This window comes from Neofelis nebulosa, chromosome 3, assembly GCF_028018385.1.
Source record: "Neofelis nebulosa isolate mNeoNeb1 chromosome 3, mNeoNeb1.pri, whole genome shotgun sequence".
NCBI classification, from domain to species: Eukaryota; Metazoa; Chordata; class Mammalia; order Carnivora; family Felidae; genus Neofelis; species Neofelis nebulosa.
The window spans coordinates 106,147,484-106,167,430 of NC_080784.1; the positions used below are offsets into that span (position 1 = coordinate 106,147,484).

The 19,947-nt window shown below is 35.4% G+C and overlaps 1 protein-coding gene across 2 annotated transcripts in view; it reads right to left on the reverse strand.

Moving 5' to 3' along the window:
• The window catches only part of USP53 (ubiquitin specific peptidase 53), a 66,611-nt gene that overhangs the window by 10,026 nt on the left and 36,638 nt on the right, over positions 1 to 19,947 (reverse strand). The window contains exons 8-14 of one of the 2 annotated variants that reach the window (XM_058721498.1): positions 19,366 to 19,512; positions 18,427 to 18,576; positions 10,497 to 10,659; positions 9,004 to 9,156; positions 7,392 to 7,538; positions 5,551 to 6,286; positions 4,165 to 4,241 (exon numbers count right to left, since the gene is read on the reverse strand). In XM_058721498.1, coding sequence (XP_058577481.1) covers positions 4,165 to 4,241; positions 5,551 to 6,286; positions 7,392 to 7,538; positions 9,004 to 9,156; positions 10,497 to 10,659; positions 18,427 to 18,576; positions 19,366 to 19,512 — 1,573 coding nt within the window. The remainder of the gene's footprint in view (positions 1 to 4,164; positions 4,242 to 5,550; positions 6,287 to 7,391; positions 7,539 to 9,003; positions 9,157 to 10,496; positions 10,660 to 18,426; positions 18,577 to 19,365; positions 19,513 to 19,947) is intronic. The other variant, XM_058721499.1, reaches the window with a different exon arrangement.

Below are 19,947 nucleotides of genomic sequence, written 5' to 3' on the forward strand. Positions count from 1 at the left end.
AATACCTGTATATCTTTACCCAGATTCACCTATTATTAACATTTTGCTCCATTTTTTTCTGAGCAATTTTTTTTTTACATTTATTTATTTTTGATAGAGAGAGACAGAGCACAAGTGGGGTAAGGGCAGAGAGAGAGGGAGACACAGAATCTGAAGCAGGCTCTAGGCTCTGAGCTGTCAGCACAGAGCCCAACGTGGGGCTTGAACTCACAAACCGCGAGATCATGACCTGAGCCGAAATCAGATGCTTAACCAACTGAGCCACCCTGGCGCCCCTGAGCCATTTTAAGTTAGAAACATCATGGCCCTTTACTTCTCAATAATACTTCAGTCCTACCTCAGCTTGCTTCTATTTCGAATGTCCTTCTAACACTGCTTTCTACTCTTTCACTAATGACTTACCGCTAAATCAAACCTGTGCTTTTTAATCCTTATTCTGCTTAATTTGTGACCACTTGTTTTCTTGAAGCTCCCCATTTTCCTGGTTTCCCTGTGATAATCTTATGTCCTGTATTTTCTCATACCTTTAGCTCTTCCCCATACTTTCCCAAAGTTGCTCCTTCTCTCTATCCTTAGTTCATCTCTCTTAGCAAACCCCAACTTTTTTCCTCTACTTTTTGCTCTGAAATCTCCAGTTTTCCTGAGTGATGTCAACTCCCATATATGTGGCTGGTTACCCAGTACATAATCTCTCCTAAATTGTAGACGTATGTCCCTAACTGGCTAATACATCTATTTAACCCAGATGATAAACAAAACAATCCCAAAATACTTTGGGCATCTCCTTTCATCCCCTGAAAGTTGTTTCTTCTTTCTATATTCTTTGATTTGGAAAGTGGTGTAACTATTTATGTAAGTCCCAAATACAGCTTCCTCCTTTTCCTCCCTTTTGTATATCTGTCATAAAAGCTGACTCCATTGTCTATAAATTCTTACAAACTCAAATCTTCTCTTCTGACACTGGTACTGTCTTAGTTTATGTCCTCACCCTTTCACTCCAGGCTTTAAAGTAGTCATCTAATTTTTCTCCCACTGCTCCGAACTCACCCTCTACATTGCCACCAGAGGTTTTCTAAAATGCAGACTGGAGTGTATTACTCTTCTTGTCCTCTGCTGCCTTTCCACTTACTGTAGAATTTAAAAATAGCATAAAAGTTTCATCATGATTTGGCTTCTATCTACCCTCTATCTGTCATCTGACAACTTCCACACATGCACTCAGCCTTGCATACACTAAACTACCTGTATTCTTCCAATGTGATACTTTCTCCTGACCATGTGAACATATAATTTCTTCTGCCTTGAATGTAATTTAAGGCATTTGAAATTCTCCTGATTAGTGACCCATTTTAAAAGAGGAGCTAAAATAATCTAAATGGCACTGTGAAATTCCAACAGTGTATCTGGACAATAGCTTTAGGCAGCAAAAACCATGACATAGGCAGAGAAATCTATGTATCTTTGTCAATGAAAAAACATCAATGAAATAATTACGATGGCATGGCACTACTGTAGATTCTTGGTTCTCTAACATCAAATAAACTTGTACAGGCTAATATTAAAAACTGACTTAAATATCATAAATAAGTAAAAATTTTCTAAAGCTCCTTAACTTTCTAAGTCTTATAGCATGTAACAGAAAGCGATTCTTTAGGTCGATACTGTAAGTGTGCCCCCATTTTATAAAGAAATAGGACAAAGCCAAGGAAATCATACCAAATCACAAAGAATTAAATTAAACTGTGCCTTACTTAAAACAAAAATCCACACAGGGAATGTGTTTAGCTTGGGGAAAAAACTCCTATACTATTTTAACATGTTCTCAAAGAGTAGGGAAGGGGAATCCATAGAGACACCATGGGCAGGGGCATTAACAAAGATCCTCAAGGCAAAGACCAGGTGAGAGAACTCTGGTAGACTCTGAAGTTTGTTAAATAAGAAATAATTTTAACATAATACAATTCATGAGTTAAATAAGTGGGTTACATAAAACCACAATAAGAAACCTACTTCATACCCATTAGTGATGGTAATTATCAAAACAAAACAAAACCCCAGAAAACAACAAATGTTGGTGAAATATAGAGAAGTTGGGACCCTTGTGCATGGCTGGTGGGAATGTAAAATGGTGAAGCTGCTGTTGAAAACAGTGTGGTGGTTCCTCAAAAAAAGAAAACAAACCACAACAACAACACATAATTACCAAAGAATCCAGCAATTGCACTTCTTGGTATATACTCAAAAGAACTGAAAGCAGGAATTCTCAGATATTTGTACACCAGTGTTCACAGGAGCATTACTCACTATACCCAAAAGATAGAAACAACCCAAATGTCCATCAATAGATGAATGGATAAACAAAATGTGTTGTGTTATACAATGTATTATTATTCAGCCTTTAAAAAGGAATAAAATTTTGACACGTGCCACAACATGGATGAACTTCAAAGACATTATGTTAAGTGAAATAAGCCAGTCACACACACACACACACACACACACACACACACACACACACACAAATACTGTATGGTTCCACTTATCTGGGGTACCCAGAGTAGTCAAATTCATAGAGATAGAAAGTAGAATGGTGGTTGCTGGGGGCTGGGAGGGAGGGGGAAATGGAGAGCTTTTTACTGAGTACAAGAATTTAAGTTTGAGAAGTTGAAAGAGTTCTGCAGATGGATGATGGTGATGGCTGCACAGCAATGTGAACGTTCTCACTACCACTCAACTGCCACTTCAAAATGGTTAGAATGGCAAACCTGTAATGTGTATTTTACCACAATAAAAAAATATTCTCAAGTAGGTTATATACATACTCTTTGATATTAAATGGGGAAACCCACTACAAAGCTCTTACAGCAATGCATTCTTGACCATCACAATCTCTATGACCTTGTGTTTTTATTACTATCAGGAAGCAAGCATAATTTTGTAAAAAGTACTGAACTTGCACTTATTGTTCAATTTCACCAACTTCTGCTGTTGATTTCTGGCCAACCCTTTACTGCTTCCTGTAATACTTGGTTACCAGACTTTTATCAGATTTTTAAACAGGCGAGACATTTTATATAGGAAAGGAAGGTTATTTCCTTAATATAAGTGTTTCCTTCTGATATTATACCATTTGATAAAAACAACATAATTTAACATTTCATCATATTCAATGTCTGTAACCTTAAAATAATCTCCACAAAAGCCTTAAGAATGATAAAGATTAAAAAACAAACTAAAAATTTGTTCTTCATGGCTATTTTTTATTGTGAAAAATTACCTTTTCTAATCCTCTGAATTCTAACATTTGAAAATATGGTCTTTGATTGCAACCTCAATAATCCCCTTGCTTATCATTTTCCTTGATCCTTCTCCCCCAGATCCTTCAGCTATATCCTTTCAATAGCAACCTGAATTCTACACACATTCATAACATCTAATTTTGTTTCTGGGCTATGTATGAGTAACAGATCACCTATAATAATGCCCCACACCATGAATATAATTACTGTTTCCAAACTGAACTTTTCTAACAGGGTGTTTCTCCATTTTTCTATCCTGTCCTTAACTCCTGTGGTAGACATCAGGACTGTTCACGCATATTTCAGTTCACCTTCCAGGCACTAGTAAGACTGCTTTTTTCCACCCTCTTTGAAATTAGGTTTGGCTGTAAGACATGCCTTGGCCAAGATGTGAGTGAAAGTACATTCATCATTTCTGGGTTGAAGTTTTAAGAGCTCAGGCGTGATTCTTGTGTCCTCCTTCAATCTCCTCTCCCCACAATACTGCAAGGATCAGAGAAGCATCTGTGGAGATGTAGTCTCATTAACCTGGGACCCTGAGTGACTTCTAGGAAGGACTCCATACTGACCTCCACTGGTCATGTATCATGAGCAAAACACAAATGGGTGCTGGCACACTGAGATCTTGAAGTTGTTACCACTGTGTAGCCTAGAGCTTAGCCTATCCTGACTGACACATTCCCCTCTTGGCCCAGTCCCTGAACTAGCTATCCCCATCCTTTAAAAGCCTTCAAGCATGAATTCTCCCAACTTGCTCATTACTCATAACCTTTCCAGTAATAGCACTGTTCCTAGCTTCTTTACTCTTATTACCACAACTTATTCTTTACAGCCACTATTACAATATATTTAAATAAAATTTTACCTTCCAAGTAGTTTTTGCTCTGTTGGGAGGAACAGTTGATATATTCTATATTTAGGTTGCTTGTTTTAACCTGGTCACTAGAAAACAGAACAAAACACACACCAAGTGTATCAGCTATCGTGGATTATTTTAGTTAGAATCTAAGAAAAAGGAAATAATACTTGTTAAAGAATTATTATATGCCATGTGCTGTTCTAGGGGATTAATGTACATTATTTAATTTACATCTCACAGCAACACTTAAAAGTAGCTATCATCCCCATTTTACAACAGAAGATTAAGGCTGTCACAGTCAAATTAATTTGCCCAATACTTAAAATCCAAGACTACCTGGTTACAAAGTCCTGACCTTTCTACTACCCTAGGCTACCCCTTTCCAAGAAGTGTTATGAAATTGCCCTGCCATCCTAAGTCTTTATGGCAATGATTATTTAATATAATACAAGCAGTTGATTTTTGTGAATCTGGCTTTTTAATAATAAATGTGGTAAAACACCAGCTAATAACAAATTAAGATGTTTTACTTGGATTAAAAGCAGAAATTGTGGCTAGACTGATGTAAGAAATCCACCATTTAAGCTGTGGATGTGTTTTAGAGGTTACACAGGAAAGGGCAAATGTGCTTCTAACAGAAACATAAAAATGTATTCAGAATTAATTGAACACAAACTTAGTTATTTGGCTGTATTCTTTTATACTTGCTAAAGGAAAAATATCTCTTCCATGGAATTGGCTATGAAAGTAGAAAATATCCCTATTTCTGAGTTATAGATGTTAGAAATGGGATAATGAACATTAAATAGATTGAAGAATTAAATAATTAGCTTGATGACAGAGATGCAACCAATTTAAATCTACACTTGAAAATCTGTAGTATAGAGGCGCCTGGGTGGTTCAGTCGGTTAAGCATCCCACCTCAGCTCAGGTCATGATCTCACAGTCCGTGAGTTCGAGCCCCGCGTCAGGCTCTGTGCTGACAGCTCAGAGCTTGGAGTCTACTTCGGCTTCTGTGCCTCCCTCTCTCTCTGCCCCTCCCCTGTTCATGCTCTGTCTCTCTCTGTCTCAAAAATAAAAACATTAAAAAATTAAAAAAAAAAAAAGAAAAAGAAAACCTGTAGTATATATTAATTCTTATCAGTGGCAACAATGATAATGTATTTCTGCACTTCTAAAATTTCCTAAAAATAAAGTTATTTTCAGAATCAGGAGGTAACTATTAAAAACAGAAACCTGAAATATCAAATAACTTGTGATATCCCAGGTTTCTTCATTCTAAAGTCAAGCTCTTTCCATTACACTTTATTGACCTCAGACTTTGAAAATCACTTCATATAACTAACAAGAGAAAATGATGGGGGAAAGGCATTCATTTAATTTGTGCATTACCTGCAGGATGCTGTTTCTTTAACACCACTGATATCCATTACTGTACCATTTCCATCGATAACAGGTGAATCCAAATTAGCAGATCCATTACTGACATGATCACTACTTTCGTATCCAGACTCAGTCCTCTGCATCTGCCAATTGTCACCGTAAACTTTAGTCTCTTTGAGGCCTTTATTTTTCTCTGCTCCTTTTCCATTTGATTCAAGGGAACTCCTGCCTATTTCCTGCTTCATTTCATCTTCGTATATGGTCATTAAACATTTCTGCTTTGGGTTCTCCTTTGGCCAATTGTTAAAACTCTGATCTCTGCTACATTTAGGTTTGTTACTGATATTTGATTTATGTCTTGGACTATGTTGCCTTTTTTCACTTTCATTAAAAATACTATCAACATTTAATGTTTCCCTCATGGGTTTCCAACCACGGTTCCGGCTTTTACTGCTGCCATTGTAACTGCTTCCTTTATCCCTAGAATCTTGGCTGCTGTCTGTATCATATCCAGTGCCACTGTCACTCTTAACTTTGCCAGTAACTTTCTCTCCTGGGGCAAGAATCTGGGATTTACTTGAACTCAGTATTTGTGCAGAAGCTCGACTCTGATGGGCAACTCGGTCATGCTTATATGGACCTTTTCCTTGACTATGATATAGATGTGGATTTCCATATTGCCTAAAGCCATTTGGGGCAGGAGGTGATCCAGACTTGAAATGTGGAAGGTCTTCATCAATCAAATCTTTAAAAATAAATAATCAAATGAAGATACAAATGAGTACTCTTCAGAGACATTTCTCAGTCACAAGTCAAACACCTTGTTTGTAAAGAAATGTTAAGCAGTAATAAGTAAACAATAAGATTTATAGGATATCACATAGAGGTTTGAAGTTAAAAAGTGTTTTTTTTCATTATCTTTCATGAGAGGCATTTATAAGATAAGTGGTTATATATTGATTTTAAAAAATGATCTCTAAGGTAGATCATAAGATCTAAAAAAAAATTTTAATACTTTAATGTAATTTAAATATTTTTTTTTAAAAAACAGTATTTTGTCTCATTCATAATTAATGAAAATCATAACAACAAGAGTATTTTCTACTTCTTATATTGGTAAAGGTTTAAAAGTTTGTTAAACCAACTGCTGCTGAGGGTGTGAAAAAACAGACATCCAAACAATGTCAGTGAGAGTGCAGAATGGCTCAGGCTTTTAGGAGAGCAATTGAGCCACATCCAGCAAAATTAAGAATAAACATACATACCTTAACCCAGCTATTCTCCTAAAAGAATTTTATGCTATTGCTATACATAAAAAAGTATACAAAAGTGTATGTAAAAGGATATCACTGCAGCAAAAATCTCAACTCAAGTTTTAAAGTCTAGCAGTATCATTTAAGTTAATGGCATGTCCATAACGAAAAGAGGATAAAACCATAAAGTGTAAGGCACGCTCATAATGAACTGGACACTATTAACGATGAAACAGAAGAAAGGTGAGGAGCTGCAAGAAAAGAAGCTCTCCTCACTTAATTTTATAACCTTCCTTCTTGTTTGAATGTACCATATGAGTGAAGTGAATCTATAATTACAAGGGAAGTTAAAACATCTAAACAACCACAAGTATTCCAGGCTAAAATTAAATAAGAACACTCCAGAATTTATTTTTATAGATTTAATAGGTGTATTAAAGAAATCATATTAAGATATATAACATAATATGTACATAAGTATATATGATAAATAATAAAGAAATTATATTAATTTGTATTAAGGTTACAAAATTTAGTTTAAAAGTAAGATTTTAGCAACCCCTTTTCTCAAATGAACACTATAAGCTCTTAGCTTACCTCTATGTCGGCCCAAATCTTTTCTTGGTCCCCTTTCCAAATCCTTCCTTTGTGACGAAAGTAAGTTTCTCTGTTCAATGGCCTTTAAAGCACATTCTCTGGAAATGTCTTTTATTTTTTCCCTTTGATCACTGTGACTTAACTTAACTGTAAAATAAACCATTCTTATAAATGATACAGATCATTTTTCAAATTGCTCAATAAAAGTACAAATTGAACTATATAAAATTTTTAACATGTTATATATTAAAAAGAAAATAAGAAGTATACAATGAACTCATTTTTATCCTTAGCCAAAAAACTCAGTGTGCTTTTATCCTGACACTGGAGATGCCTGTTGGCTTTAAGAACTTCTTATATAGCTCCTAAAAACTTGTGTAAAGAGATCTTATATTGAAATACTAAAAGCTAAAGGTAACTGAGTGATCACTATGTGTCAGACACCATTCTAAGTCTTAACTCATTTAATTCTTTGAGGTGGGTACAATTACCATCTCCATTGTGGATCAGGAAACTGAGGTACAGAGAAGTTAAAAACTTTCCCAGGTTCACATAGCTTGTAAATGTAGAACCAGGATTATGAACCCAAGTTGTCTGGTCCAATGTTTGTGTTTGTAATCACATACAGTTTTGGGGCTTACAAGTAGTTATCTTTTGACAAATAGGTAACAGCTTAATCTAAGAGTATGACCAATACAGAGGGTAAAAGATGGTCTCATTCAGAACTTTTAAAAGCATTTACTGTAATTCCTTGTTTTTGTTTTTTTTAATTTATTTATGAGAGAGAGAGAGAGAGAGAATATTCCAGGCAGGCTCCACACTGAACCCGACACAGAGCTCAATTCCATGGCCGTGACATCATGACGTAAGTAGAAATCAAGAGTTGTATGCTTAACCAACCAAGCCACGCAGGCATCCCTGTAATTCTTTGATGACAACTGTTAATTCGGGATCCTACCACCCTTGATTAAATGGGTTACTTTTATAGTTAGACATTATTTCATTAATGTACTTTAAAGCTGCTTATAAATTCATCCTGAACATCCACCCAATTCAAGTTTTATGTATTTCTAAACCATAACTACACACACCATGTGGCAATGTCTCGTTGTGGACCCAAGTCACAGAACCTGGTTTGTGAAAATTAAATCTGTGGTATGATGTAACAACAGAGAGTTGAATAAAAATGAAGTTAAATATAAAGTACAACTATAATAACTCTGAACTACTGCTATATTCACTAATGGTAAATTTAATTTTAGCCTATGAACCAAATTATTAACTCATGTTTTTCCTCTCCAAGTTAATATTTAACTCCTAGATTATGACTTTCTTTGGTAACAGTCCAGATTGCCTCCAGCCTATTACAGCGGTCAATATATGGAGAAACCCAAATAGTAGTCAATTGTTCAGATAAAACCACAAGTCTGAGAGAAATGCATTAAGTTAAAAGACAAAATGTTGTTATCTAGTTATTTTCTCTTCATGGCCAAGAATAGTTAAACACCCTCCTTCTGTATGGTACTTACCAGGAATTACAGATTCAGTAAACGAGAAAGGGGGAAGCATAATTACTCAGGGACAATATAAAAATGATAACTTAAACACATACCTGGCCCTCTACCACCACTTGTTTGAATGTGGTTCCGATTAAATGATGAAATATTATCTGTTGGAAATTTCTGAATTTCTTTCTGTTTTGCCTGATCACCAAATCCATTCTCTTTTGAATTATCTGACTTATAAATTATGGGCTTTTCACATCCTTAAAAGACAAACAAAAATGTATTATTCCCATCCTCCTCCCCACCAGAAGAAGTGAAGTTTGAAATTTTTTTATAGATTTTATTTTTAAGTAATCTCTATACTCAATGTGGGGCTCGAACTCACAACCCTGAGATCAAGAGGTGCATGCTCCCGACTGAACCACGCACCCCTGAATCATTTTTTTTCTTTTTTTCCCCCTGAATCATTTTTTTTTTTTTTAATTTTTTTTTTCAACATTTTTTATTTATTTTTGGGACAGAGAGAGACAGAGCATGAACGGGGGAGGGGCAGAGAGAGAGGGAGACACAGAATCGGAAACAGGCTCCAGGCTCCGAGCCATCGGCCCAGAGCCTGACGCGGGGCTCGAACTCACGGACCGCGAGATCGTGACCTGGCTGAAGTCGGACGCTTAACCGACTGCGCCACCCAGGCGCCCCCCCCTGAATCATTTTTAATACTGTAGACAATCACTTACAAACTCAAAGGATTGACATTGATATATATACATTTTTAAAGAGAACACTTGCCAGACTTTTTTTTTTAATTTTATTTATTTTTGAGAGGGGAGAGCGTAAGGGCAGCGAGAGAGAGGGAGAGAAAGAGAGTCCCAAGTAGGCTCTGTGTTGATAGCACGGAGCCCAACTTGGGCCTTGAACCTACAAATGATGAGATCATGACCTGAGCCGAAATCAAGAGTCAGACACTGGATCAACTGAGCCACCCAGGCATCCATATTATTATTATTATTATTATTATTATTATTATTATTTGAGAGAACATGTGTGCGTGGGGGAGGGGCAGAGAGAGAGAGAGAGGGACTGCAAGAATCCTAAGCAGGCTCCAAGCTCAGCATGCTCAGCATGAGCCCAACTTGGGGCTTGATCTCACTACCGTGAGATCACAACCTGAGCTGAAATCAAGAGTCAGACATTTAACTGACTAGGCCACCCAGGCATCCCAGGAGACATTTTTAAATGATTTCTGTATGTTTTGTAATGTATCCAAAAATGGGCGTAAGCTCCTTTGGACTTTTCCTGTGTATGACTCACTTTAAATCTCAACATTCACTGTTAGAAAGAGCTTCCAGCCAAGTATCCCCTTCCGTGCTTGTGTGACCACACAAGTGGGTAACTCCTGAGGGTGCTTTAGAGGCCATTGGTGAGGAAAGCCTTCTTTATAAAGATTAACTCAAAGTAATAAAATTTTCCTGAACTCTGTTTTACTGAAACTAAATTTTGAAATTATCCTCAAAATTCATTTTATCTTCAGTATATTAATATTCTTAGTGTGATTGTGATACTATTAAAAAAAACACTAAAAAGAACTTTTGAAAATTACCCATATTTTCTGCAACAGATTTATAATGTGACCAGTTGATGACCTGCCTAAGTGCATCTTCAGTGGAAACTGCTGTGCCATCTGGGTTTGCGTAAAACAAAAGCAGTGGCTGGAAGTGGCATCGGATACACTTGGAGACCACATCCTTCCATCTAGTTCCAACCTTCAAAAAAAAACCACAATGAAGAAAAACAAAACAAAATCTTTTAATCAATGTGTTACATAAATAGCAGAGACTGAATAAATTTGTATATTAAAAAATTTTTAAGAATTCAGTCATTCATCATGTTATCTGATCACTTTTATTTTAAACTAGTCTAAATAAAAATTTTTTAAACATTACTAAAAAATTGATGGGTAAAATTGTACACCTGTTATATCAAGATTTAGGCTATCAAATTTTAAAAAGCTTTTCCACATACATGGTTGATTGACTTTTGACAAAGATTTAAAGGCAATTTAATGGAGAAATACAAGAGTCTATTCAACAGTGGTGCTAGAACAAAGGGATGGTCATATGAAAAAATGAACTTCGATACCACTACACACACACAGCACAAAAATTAAATCAGAATGAGTCATACAAAAACCATAAAACTTACAGAAGAAAATAAAGATAAAATCTTAACAATGTTGGAGAAGTTAAAGATTTCTTAGGACATCAAACATACCACAGAAGAAAAGTGATAAAATGGGCTTCGTATCAAAATAAATTAACAACTTCTGCTCTTTGAAAGATACCATTAAGAAAATGAAAAAAATAAATAAATAACCAAGCCACATACATCTAATAAAGGACTGGTGTGCAGCACAAAGAATCTCTACAATTCCTTAATTAGTTAGATACTCCCATTTAAAATGGGCAAAACATCTGAAGACACTTCACCAAAAAAATATAAGAATGGCCAACAAGCACACAAAAATGTACTCAAAACATTATTAATCATAAGGGAAATGCAAATTAAAACCACACTGAGCTAACATTATACATTCATTAAAAGGGCTAACATTAAAGATTAACAATGTAAAATGCTACTGAGAATGCAGAGCAACTGGAACGCTTACACTGCTTGATGGGAAGGTAAACTGGTGCAAACACTTTGATGATCAATTTGCCAGTTCCTTGTAAAGTTTAACACACACTTATACCAACCAGAAATTCCACTTCTGAGCATTAGCTAAGAGCAATGGGATAAAAAATTATGTTCACATAAAAACTATTCATACTTCAGCAGGTAAGTAGATAAAGTGTTATATAGCCATACAATGGAACACAACAATAAAAATGAAGCGCAGACAGAACATGAATGAATCTTTTTTTTTTTTTTAACACAAATGAATCTTAAAAGACATTATGCTTGGTAAAGAAAGCCAAACACAGGGACTGTAAGACACCATTCTTACAAAACTGTAGAATGAGCAAAACTAATCTATAGTGAGATCAGTGTTCTTCTGGGGCCCAGGGTATTGACAGTAAAGGGACATAACAGAATTTTCTGGGTGATGTAAGTGCTCTATATAATGACTGTGTAGGTTACATAAGTATGTACACACTTGTCCCAGCCCCAACTATACACTTAAAATGGGTGTATTTTAATGTTTATAAATTACACCTCTATAAATTTCATTTAAAAATAAAACCAACCGAATAAAAAGAAAAGCATTCTAGAATACTGGCTTTGTAGAGAAGGAAGGGATCTTTAAAAAAAAAACTCCTGAGGAGTTTTTTCAAACTACACATATTTAGCTGTTTACCATCCTTACCCTGGATTCTGAGATACTTGAGGAACTAGGAACTTGTTTGAAAACCAAACAAACATAAAGCTCACAGGTAACTATATACCCAATTCTTCCTTCAAATTTTGACCAGTTAAACTATGTGGATGGAACGTAAGAGTGTCAAAACGTTGCTACACATGGACTCAAGGTGGAACTGGTTAATAAACTGCTATATCAAAGTACTAACTAATATGAGCAAAGTAATACCAAAAATTTTTCATTGGCTTTATTGAGTATACTTTACATGAAACAAAACTACCCAGTTACAGTATACAAGCCAGTGAATTCTGACAAATGTATACATACAATCATGTATCTCCCCCCCCAGAAAGAAAACTTCCCTGTACCCTCTTTGCAGTGACTGGCAACCGATGATTTACTTTCTGTCACTGTTTTTCCTTTTCATGAATTTTACATAAGACTCATAGTTGTTTATGTCTCATTCTCTAACATACAGCTTTTCAGATTTCACATTGTTGCATCTATCAATAAATAGTTCATTACTTTTTACTGTTGAGCATTATATTCCATTGAATGCTTATACCACAATTTGTTTATCCACTCACCTATGGATGGACATGTGAGTTGTTTCCAGTTTTGGTTATTATGAACAAAACTACTATAAACATTAAAGTACAAGTTTTGTGCGGACATGTTTTCAAAGGAGTGGAATTACTAGTTTGTATGGTAACTACATGTTTAAGTTTATAAGAAACTGATAAGCTGTTTTCTAAAGTGTTCATTTTCCATTTCCATCATTCTTCTGTGAGAGATCTCATCACCAACTCTTGGTATGGTCAGTCTTTTCAATTTTTGCTATTCAAACAGGTAAGTAATCAAACCTCATTGTGAACTGAAGGTCTATTTTCTTTGTACCTAATAATTTACTGAATACCACTTTTTTTTTAAGGGCGAGGACATAACTTCCTATGACTCTCCACTCTCAGGCTCTTCTAGAACCAAGTCCATGGATTTTTTTAGTTCCAGGATTTTTTAAATAGGAAAGTAAATTAAACCTTTATTTTGGTTATCCCAAAAAGCAATTATAGCCAATAATTCATGCACACAAAAATCTTGCAATTCCTTTTTTCATTTTGCTCTCTTTCCTTCTTCATACCTATGGCTGGGACCCCAAATTCTCGTTCATCCCAAACTCCAAAAAGACACTGTTTTACAAACTCAGACCTGGAAGGATCTCCAGTCTCTCACCCTTCTCATCCTTCCACTCCTGTTCTCTTTCTACAGTCAGTGCCTCTTTGCCTTCCACTACATTCTCTGGCTACTCAGGTCCTGATGTATTAGAAAGGTTCAGGAGCTGATGAGGTAAAACAGAATGCACATCATGTCACAGGAGAGAAGGAAGGCCCCTGAGAGGATTCTCCTAACTGTGGGGCAAGAAAGATACTGTGAGCCCTCTTCTCACCTTATCACTCTAGCCTTCCAGATTGCCCCTAATGCATTCCCATGAGCCATCAGGGCACTATGCAATGGATACACTCAAAGACCCAGGAGTCACTGTGGGTTGCAGAGTCACTCACAGCTAAATGAGCTCTTCAGTCCTCCTCCTAAGTCCTTGTACAGTACTATACACTTCCTCTGCTGACATTAAGACACCTTGGTCAGATTTACTTTTCTCATGATTTTCTTTAAAGGTAAATAAGGTGAGTAACTACAATACTGTGTGACCCTCAGGAGCTCTCTGTAGGGCTCCCCAGACCACAAATTTTCCTTTTATTTGACCTTGCTGCTAAAAATATTTTGATAGAGCCAAAAAACAAAACAAAAAACAAACAAAACCAATCCTGCAAGTAAACCCGTTAAATTCTTTCTGGAGCAAAGCCTCAAGAGTTTTGGAGTCATAGGGGAGAAGAGCTCTCAGGAACAGGCACACATCATGGTTGGGGAAAAAGTGAAGAAAAGGGATGCTGAAGTCTTCAAGCTAAATTTTACACGTCAAAGCTTTGTCTGAGAGTGCTTATTTTTTCTTTTTCTGTCCTTCTGTTTCTGAATTAGTATCACAAGTAAAAGGCTAGGCAAGTCACATGTGTATTGTGAGCATATTTTGTGTATGTGGGTGTGCTTTAGTTTATGTAATTAATTTTTTTAAGTGTTTAAATTCCAGTTAGCTAACATACAGTGTAATATTAGTTTCAGGTGTTCTCCTGTGTGATTTTTATGTTTTCAAGCCTCACATTTAATCCATTTTATTTTTGTGTATAGTATAAAAAAGTAGTCCAGTTTGATTCTTCTGCATGTTGTTGTTCCAATTTCCAAACACCATTTGTTGAAGAGACTATTTCCCATTGCATATTCTTTATTGCTTTGTCGAAGATTAATTACTCACATAGTTGTGGACTCCTTTTGGAGTTTTCTATTCTGCTCCATTGACCTACTTGTCTACTTTTGTGCCAGTACCATATTGTTTTGACCACTGCAGCTTGGTAATATAATTTGAACTCTAGAATTACGATGCCTTCAGCTTTGCTTCTTTTTCAACGTTGTGTTGGCTATTCAGGGTCTTTTGTGGTTCCACATAAATTTTAGGATTGTTTGTCCTAGCTCTGTGAAAAATGCTGTTGGTTTTTTGATAGGGATTGCATTAAATGTTTAGACTGCTTTGGGCAGTCTAGACATTTAACAGTATTTGTTTTTCCAATCCATGAGTGTAGGATGTTTTTCCATTTCTTTGTGTCATCTTCAATTTCAGGTCTTTCGCCTCTTTGGTCAGGTTTATTCATAGGTATCTCATGGTTTTTGGTACAATTGTAAATAGGATTGATTCCCTGATTTCTCTTTCTGTTGCTTCATTATTGGTGTATAGAAATGCAACAGATTTCTGTACATTGATTTTGTATCCTGCAACTTTACTGAATTTGTGTGTCTGGCAATTTTTTGGTGGAGTCTTTGGGTTTTCTATGTAGAGTATCACGTCATCTGCAAATAGTGAAAGTTCTACTTCTTCATTGCTGATTTGGACGTTTTCTTCTTGGTGTCTTATTACTGTGGCTAGGACTTCCAGTACTATGTTAAATAGTAATGGTGAGAGTGGACATCCCTGTCTTGCTGCTGACCATAGAGGAAAACCTCTGTTTTTTTTCCCATTGAGTATGATGTTAATTGTGGGTTTTTCATATATGGCCTTTATTATGTTGAGGTTTGTTCCCTCTAAATCTACTTTGTTGAGGGCTTTTATCATGAATGTATATTGTACTTTGTCGAATGCTTTTTCTGCATCTATTGAAATGATCATGGAGGTTCTTATCCTTTCTTTTATTAATGTGGTGTATCAGGTTGATTGATTTGAGACTATTAAACCACCCTGGCAACCCAGGAATAAATCCCACTTGATCACATGGATGATTTTTAACATATTGTTGGATTCAGTTTGCTAGTATTAAGTCCTACTGGTTGTAAGAACTCGTGAAATTTGGCCTTTTCGTTTTCAAAGCCAAATGTTATGGGGATAGTTTGTTTCTCTCCCTTCTCCTCACCTCCATGTCTCTGCCCTTCCTCCCCTATTCAATGTGGCCTCCTCTCTATCTTTGGCTGTGGAGTTTGTTCTGCCAGTCTTTGGGTAGTTTTCTGGTTATTTATACTGATGTGAGTATTATCTAGTTATATCCATGGGACAAGGTGAGCTTAGGGTCCTCCTACTCCATCATCTTCCCCTATTATCTTTTAATTATTGAGTTTATCTTTTAAATCTATCTTATAAATCTACTGATTTATCTTTTAATTATTGAGTTTTAAGAGACTTTATATATTCTGGATATAATCTTTATTAAATATATGCTTGACAAATATTTTGTCCCAGTCTGTCTTGCCTTTTTATTCTAACAGTATCTCACTGAAGAGTAAAGGTTTTGATGAAATCCAATTTATTGCTTATTTTTATGGTCCATGTTTATCGACTGTATCTAATCAATGTCTCTATACTGACACAGCAATCATCACACTCTTGTCTGATTATTTCCATCTCTGTCACTTTGAGTCTTTCTGACCTTGGAGATCACCTGGTTATTATTCAGAACCCTCTTTTTTGAGGGTAGGAATAGTGAAGCTGATGAAGTTCCTGACAGAAGAGAAGGTGTGCTCCATTTCCCTACCTTGCTTTCTCACCCCTTACCATGTGATCAGAAGAAACGGGAGTGGTGGAACAGGTCTGTTTTTATTAATATTCCTTCAGGGTATGAGTTGCATTTTTCTTCTTCTCTGCATAGTTGGTAACTTTTTATTGAATGCTATCTTGAAACAGCATATTGAAATTTAATTGAAATTTATATTTTTGAGTGAATTTTGTTGTGTTCCTTTAAAAAGTGCTGGGACTTCATTCTGGCATTTGTTAAGTTATGTGGGATCATCTTTGTCCTTTGAAGGCTTCATTTTAAGCTTTTTATGTCAGGTGCAGAGCAGTATTCAGTCTAGGTATAATTCAGGTGGTACTATTCTAAGGATTCTACTTGATGCTCCCCGCATTACAATATCTTTTTACTCTTACTGGTGTAAAGGCAAACTGGTCCTAGCCATATATGAATTTTTAAAATTGTCTGACTTTCTGTTTTCCAGTAATTCTCCCCCCCCCGCCCCCATCTTGTGCAGATCTGCCCCACACATGTCAGATCACTATTCAGGTAAAGATTAAAGGGGACCCCTTTAACAGTCTCTAGCACTTTCCCTCTGTGCAGTGTTTTTTTCTGGTAATCTGTCCAGCAATTTTAGCCATCTTCGCCTCTCTGAATTCCAATTTTGGTTTCCTCAACTCTGTGATACTACTAGGCTTTGTTTGAGTCCCCCTCCCTGAATTGCAACCTAAAAACAATCTATAGGCAGTAAGCAGGAATAATTGTAGGGCTTGTCTTGTTTGTTTTCCTTTTTTCTGTTCAACTGCCTACTACTTAATTTCTTAAAAAGTTGTCTCATCTATTTGGTTTTCTAATTTCTAATATTGGAGGGTCTATTTCCACTTTTTTTCCAGCTTATTTATTTTTGAGAGAGAGAGAGCGTGAGTGAGCACATGCACAAGTGGGGGAGGGACAGAGAGAGAGAGAGAGACAGAGAGAGAGAAGGAGACACAGAATCTGAAGTGGGCTCCAGATTCTGAGTTCTCAGTGCAGAGCCCAACGTGGGGGCTTGAACCGCAAACTGTGAGAGCATGACCTGAACCCAAGTCAGGTGCTTAACCAACTGAGCCACCCAGGTGCCCCTAGAGGGGCAATTTCCATAGCAGTTCATTGTTCATAGAAAGAGACAGAAAGTCACTACATACTAAATATATGAGCTTCTATTAACTTAGTAATTCATAATGCTGATAAATGGCCCTTTGTTATATATTAAAATGAAAGCAAATGGAACTGTACACCATTTGCTATAACAATGAAATAACTTACATTTTTAAGTCCATTTACTGCATAATAATAGGATTCTCAAAGCCCCTAAGCCTAGAAACAGTATGCACAAGATCAAGTTTTCAAACGTGGCAAAATCTGAATCTCCTGTAGAACTTGTAAAAAATTAAGATACCTGCCTCTATACTACTGAATCAAGAATTTAAGAATCCAGGCATGTACGTTTTTTCAAAAGCTCCAAGGGTGATTCTGATACATACTTCTTATTATAAACTATTATTCACTAGTTTGGTAGATATTATAATGTTTGAATAAATAATTCACCAAAGATAATAGTAGGCATATCTAATTCTGAATACCACGAAGTTTGAAAAGGGAGTCCTAATAATTAAAAAAACAAGCAAATTTTCATCACTAATTATACAAAGCAATTGTGAATCATTCACAAAGAAATACACAGAGCAACTATGCATCAGACAAAAGGGAATACATATGGATCACTGACAGTTGTGTATTTGCATTCTAACATTTATTAGTCACGTTTTTATTATTCTGGAAATAGACTGGTTTAAAAGGTGGCTTTAAAATAAACCAGGTTTCAAAAATTAACAAAAGTATGAACTTAACAATGCTATTATAAAGGTCATTTATTATTTTATATAATAATAATTTTGTAATAAGTGTTTACATACAGTCATTACTTCACATAATTATATTATGTGATATACATTGTATATATCATTATCTTCATTTATTCCTAAAAAGTAAAAATCACACTTATCCCAGTTAGTGAAAATCTCACTTACCTCTTTCACGGTTGCATCATCAAAAAATACCCACTTGGAACTCTTGGTATGAAAAGCAAAGGCACAATAATGTCGGCTGGTGTAGCAGATCATACCAACGAGGTGAAGTTCACTATTTTTGGCATTTTCATCAGTAACCCTATAAAAAAGCTGTTTAAAAAAATAATAACATGTAATTTAATACTGTATCTTTTTAAAAATGAGGAATAATAATTTGGTGAGTCATATATTAGACTATCTATGAAAAATACTTCTTATATAAGCTTCCCCAATCCACTATTATATTAGTACAGAAGGTACACTGACATTGTACTGAACAGAATTACTATTAACTATTAATTACTATTAACTATATAACTATTAATATTATTAGTCCAATAAAATCACTACAATTTAGTTCAGTAACACATTGTCTCCAATAACACAGAACTGACACTTTATATACATAAACTGGAAATGGGGGATAAATTACACAATTCCTAATAATTTTTTTACTGAATCACATATTTGAACAAACATTAACATACTTATAAAAGATAATTATCTAAAAGATTAATGGTGATATAAACCAATTCAAAATACATTAAGATGTTAATATGCATATTAAGAGATCAGTGCTATAGATGAATTTTGTATCTTAAACCTTTCTAGGTTAATATTTATATTGGTCATTACCCTACACACACACATATTTATCATCAATATCACCATTCTAGAGTGATATCGAATTAGAACACAAGATTTTTTATAACTAAAAGCCGTTCCTAGTCTACGCAAGAAAGGCATTCCACTTAGCCTGATTTGATGAACTTTATCAGCACTACATCTTTCCTTTAGAAAGATAATTTAATTCTGAAAAACAAAGTATATTATAATATATGAGTATGTTTTAAAAGAATTTAAAAACAAAAAGGAAGTGAATGAAAACAGTTGAGATACCCCAGGAAGATAAAGATGTGTTGCTAGATTCCGAACAACATCTTCAGTCAAGTCAGAATGCTCAGAATCCCAGACTAAACCAATTGTAACAATTTCTGGGCAATTCATTAAAACACGGCGAATTTTTATTTTTTGGCCACAGTTACTCTAAAGAAAAACACAAAAGGCAAATTTTGAAATTACTGAAACATATATACCATAGGTGATGCCTGACAGTTTGTACTATACATTAACAATCTTTACATACATCAGAAATCTATTTTTTCAGCATACTAAAATGGACTTTTATCAAACTAGTTGTCTTAATTATTGATTAAACAGGAAGTTTATTTTAAATCAAAGTACTTTGGTATCTTTGTAATTTTAAAGCAAGAAATCAATCTTAAAAAATGAGCCCTAAAACACTTGAAGTAATATTACATTAGAAAAAAGAATGATGCCACTTGTAATGTTTAATTTTTTTTTTTAATGTTTATCTTTGAGAGAGAGAGACAGAGACAGAGCATGAACAGTGGGAGGGGCAGAGAGAGCGAGACACAGAATCCGAAGCAGGCTCCAGGCTCTGAGTTGTCAGCACAGAGC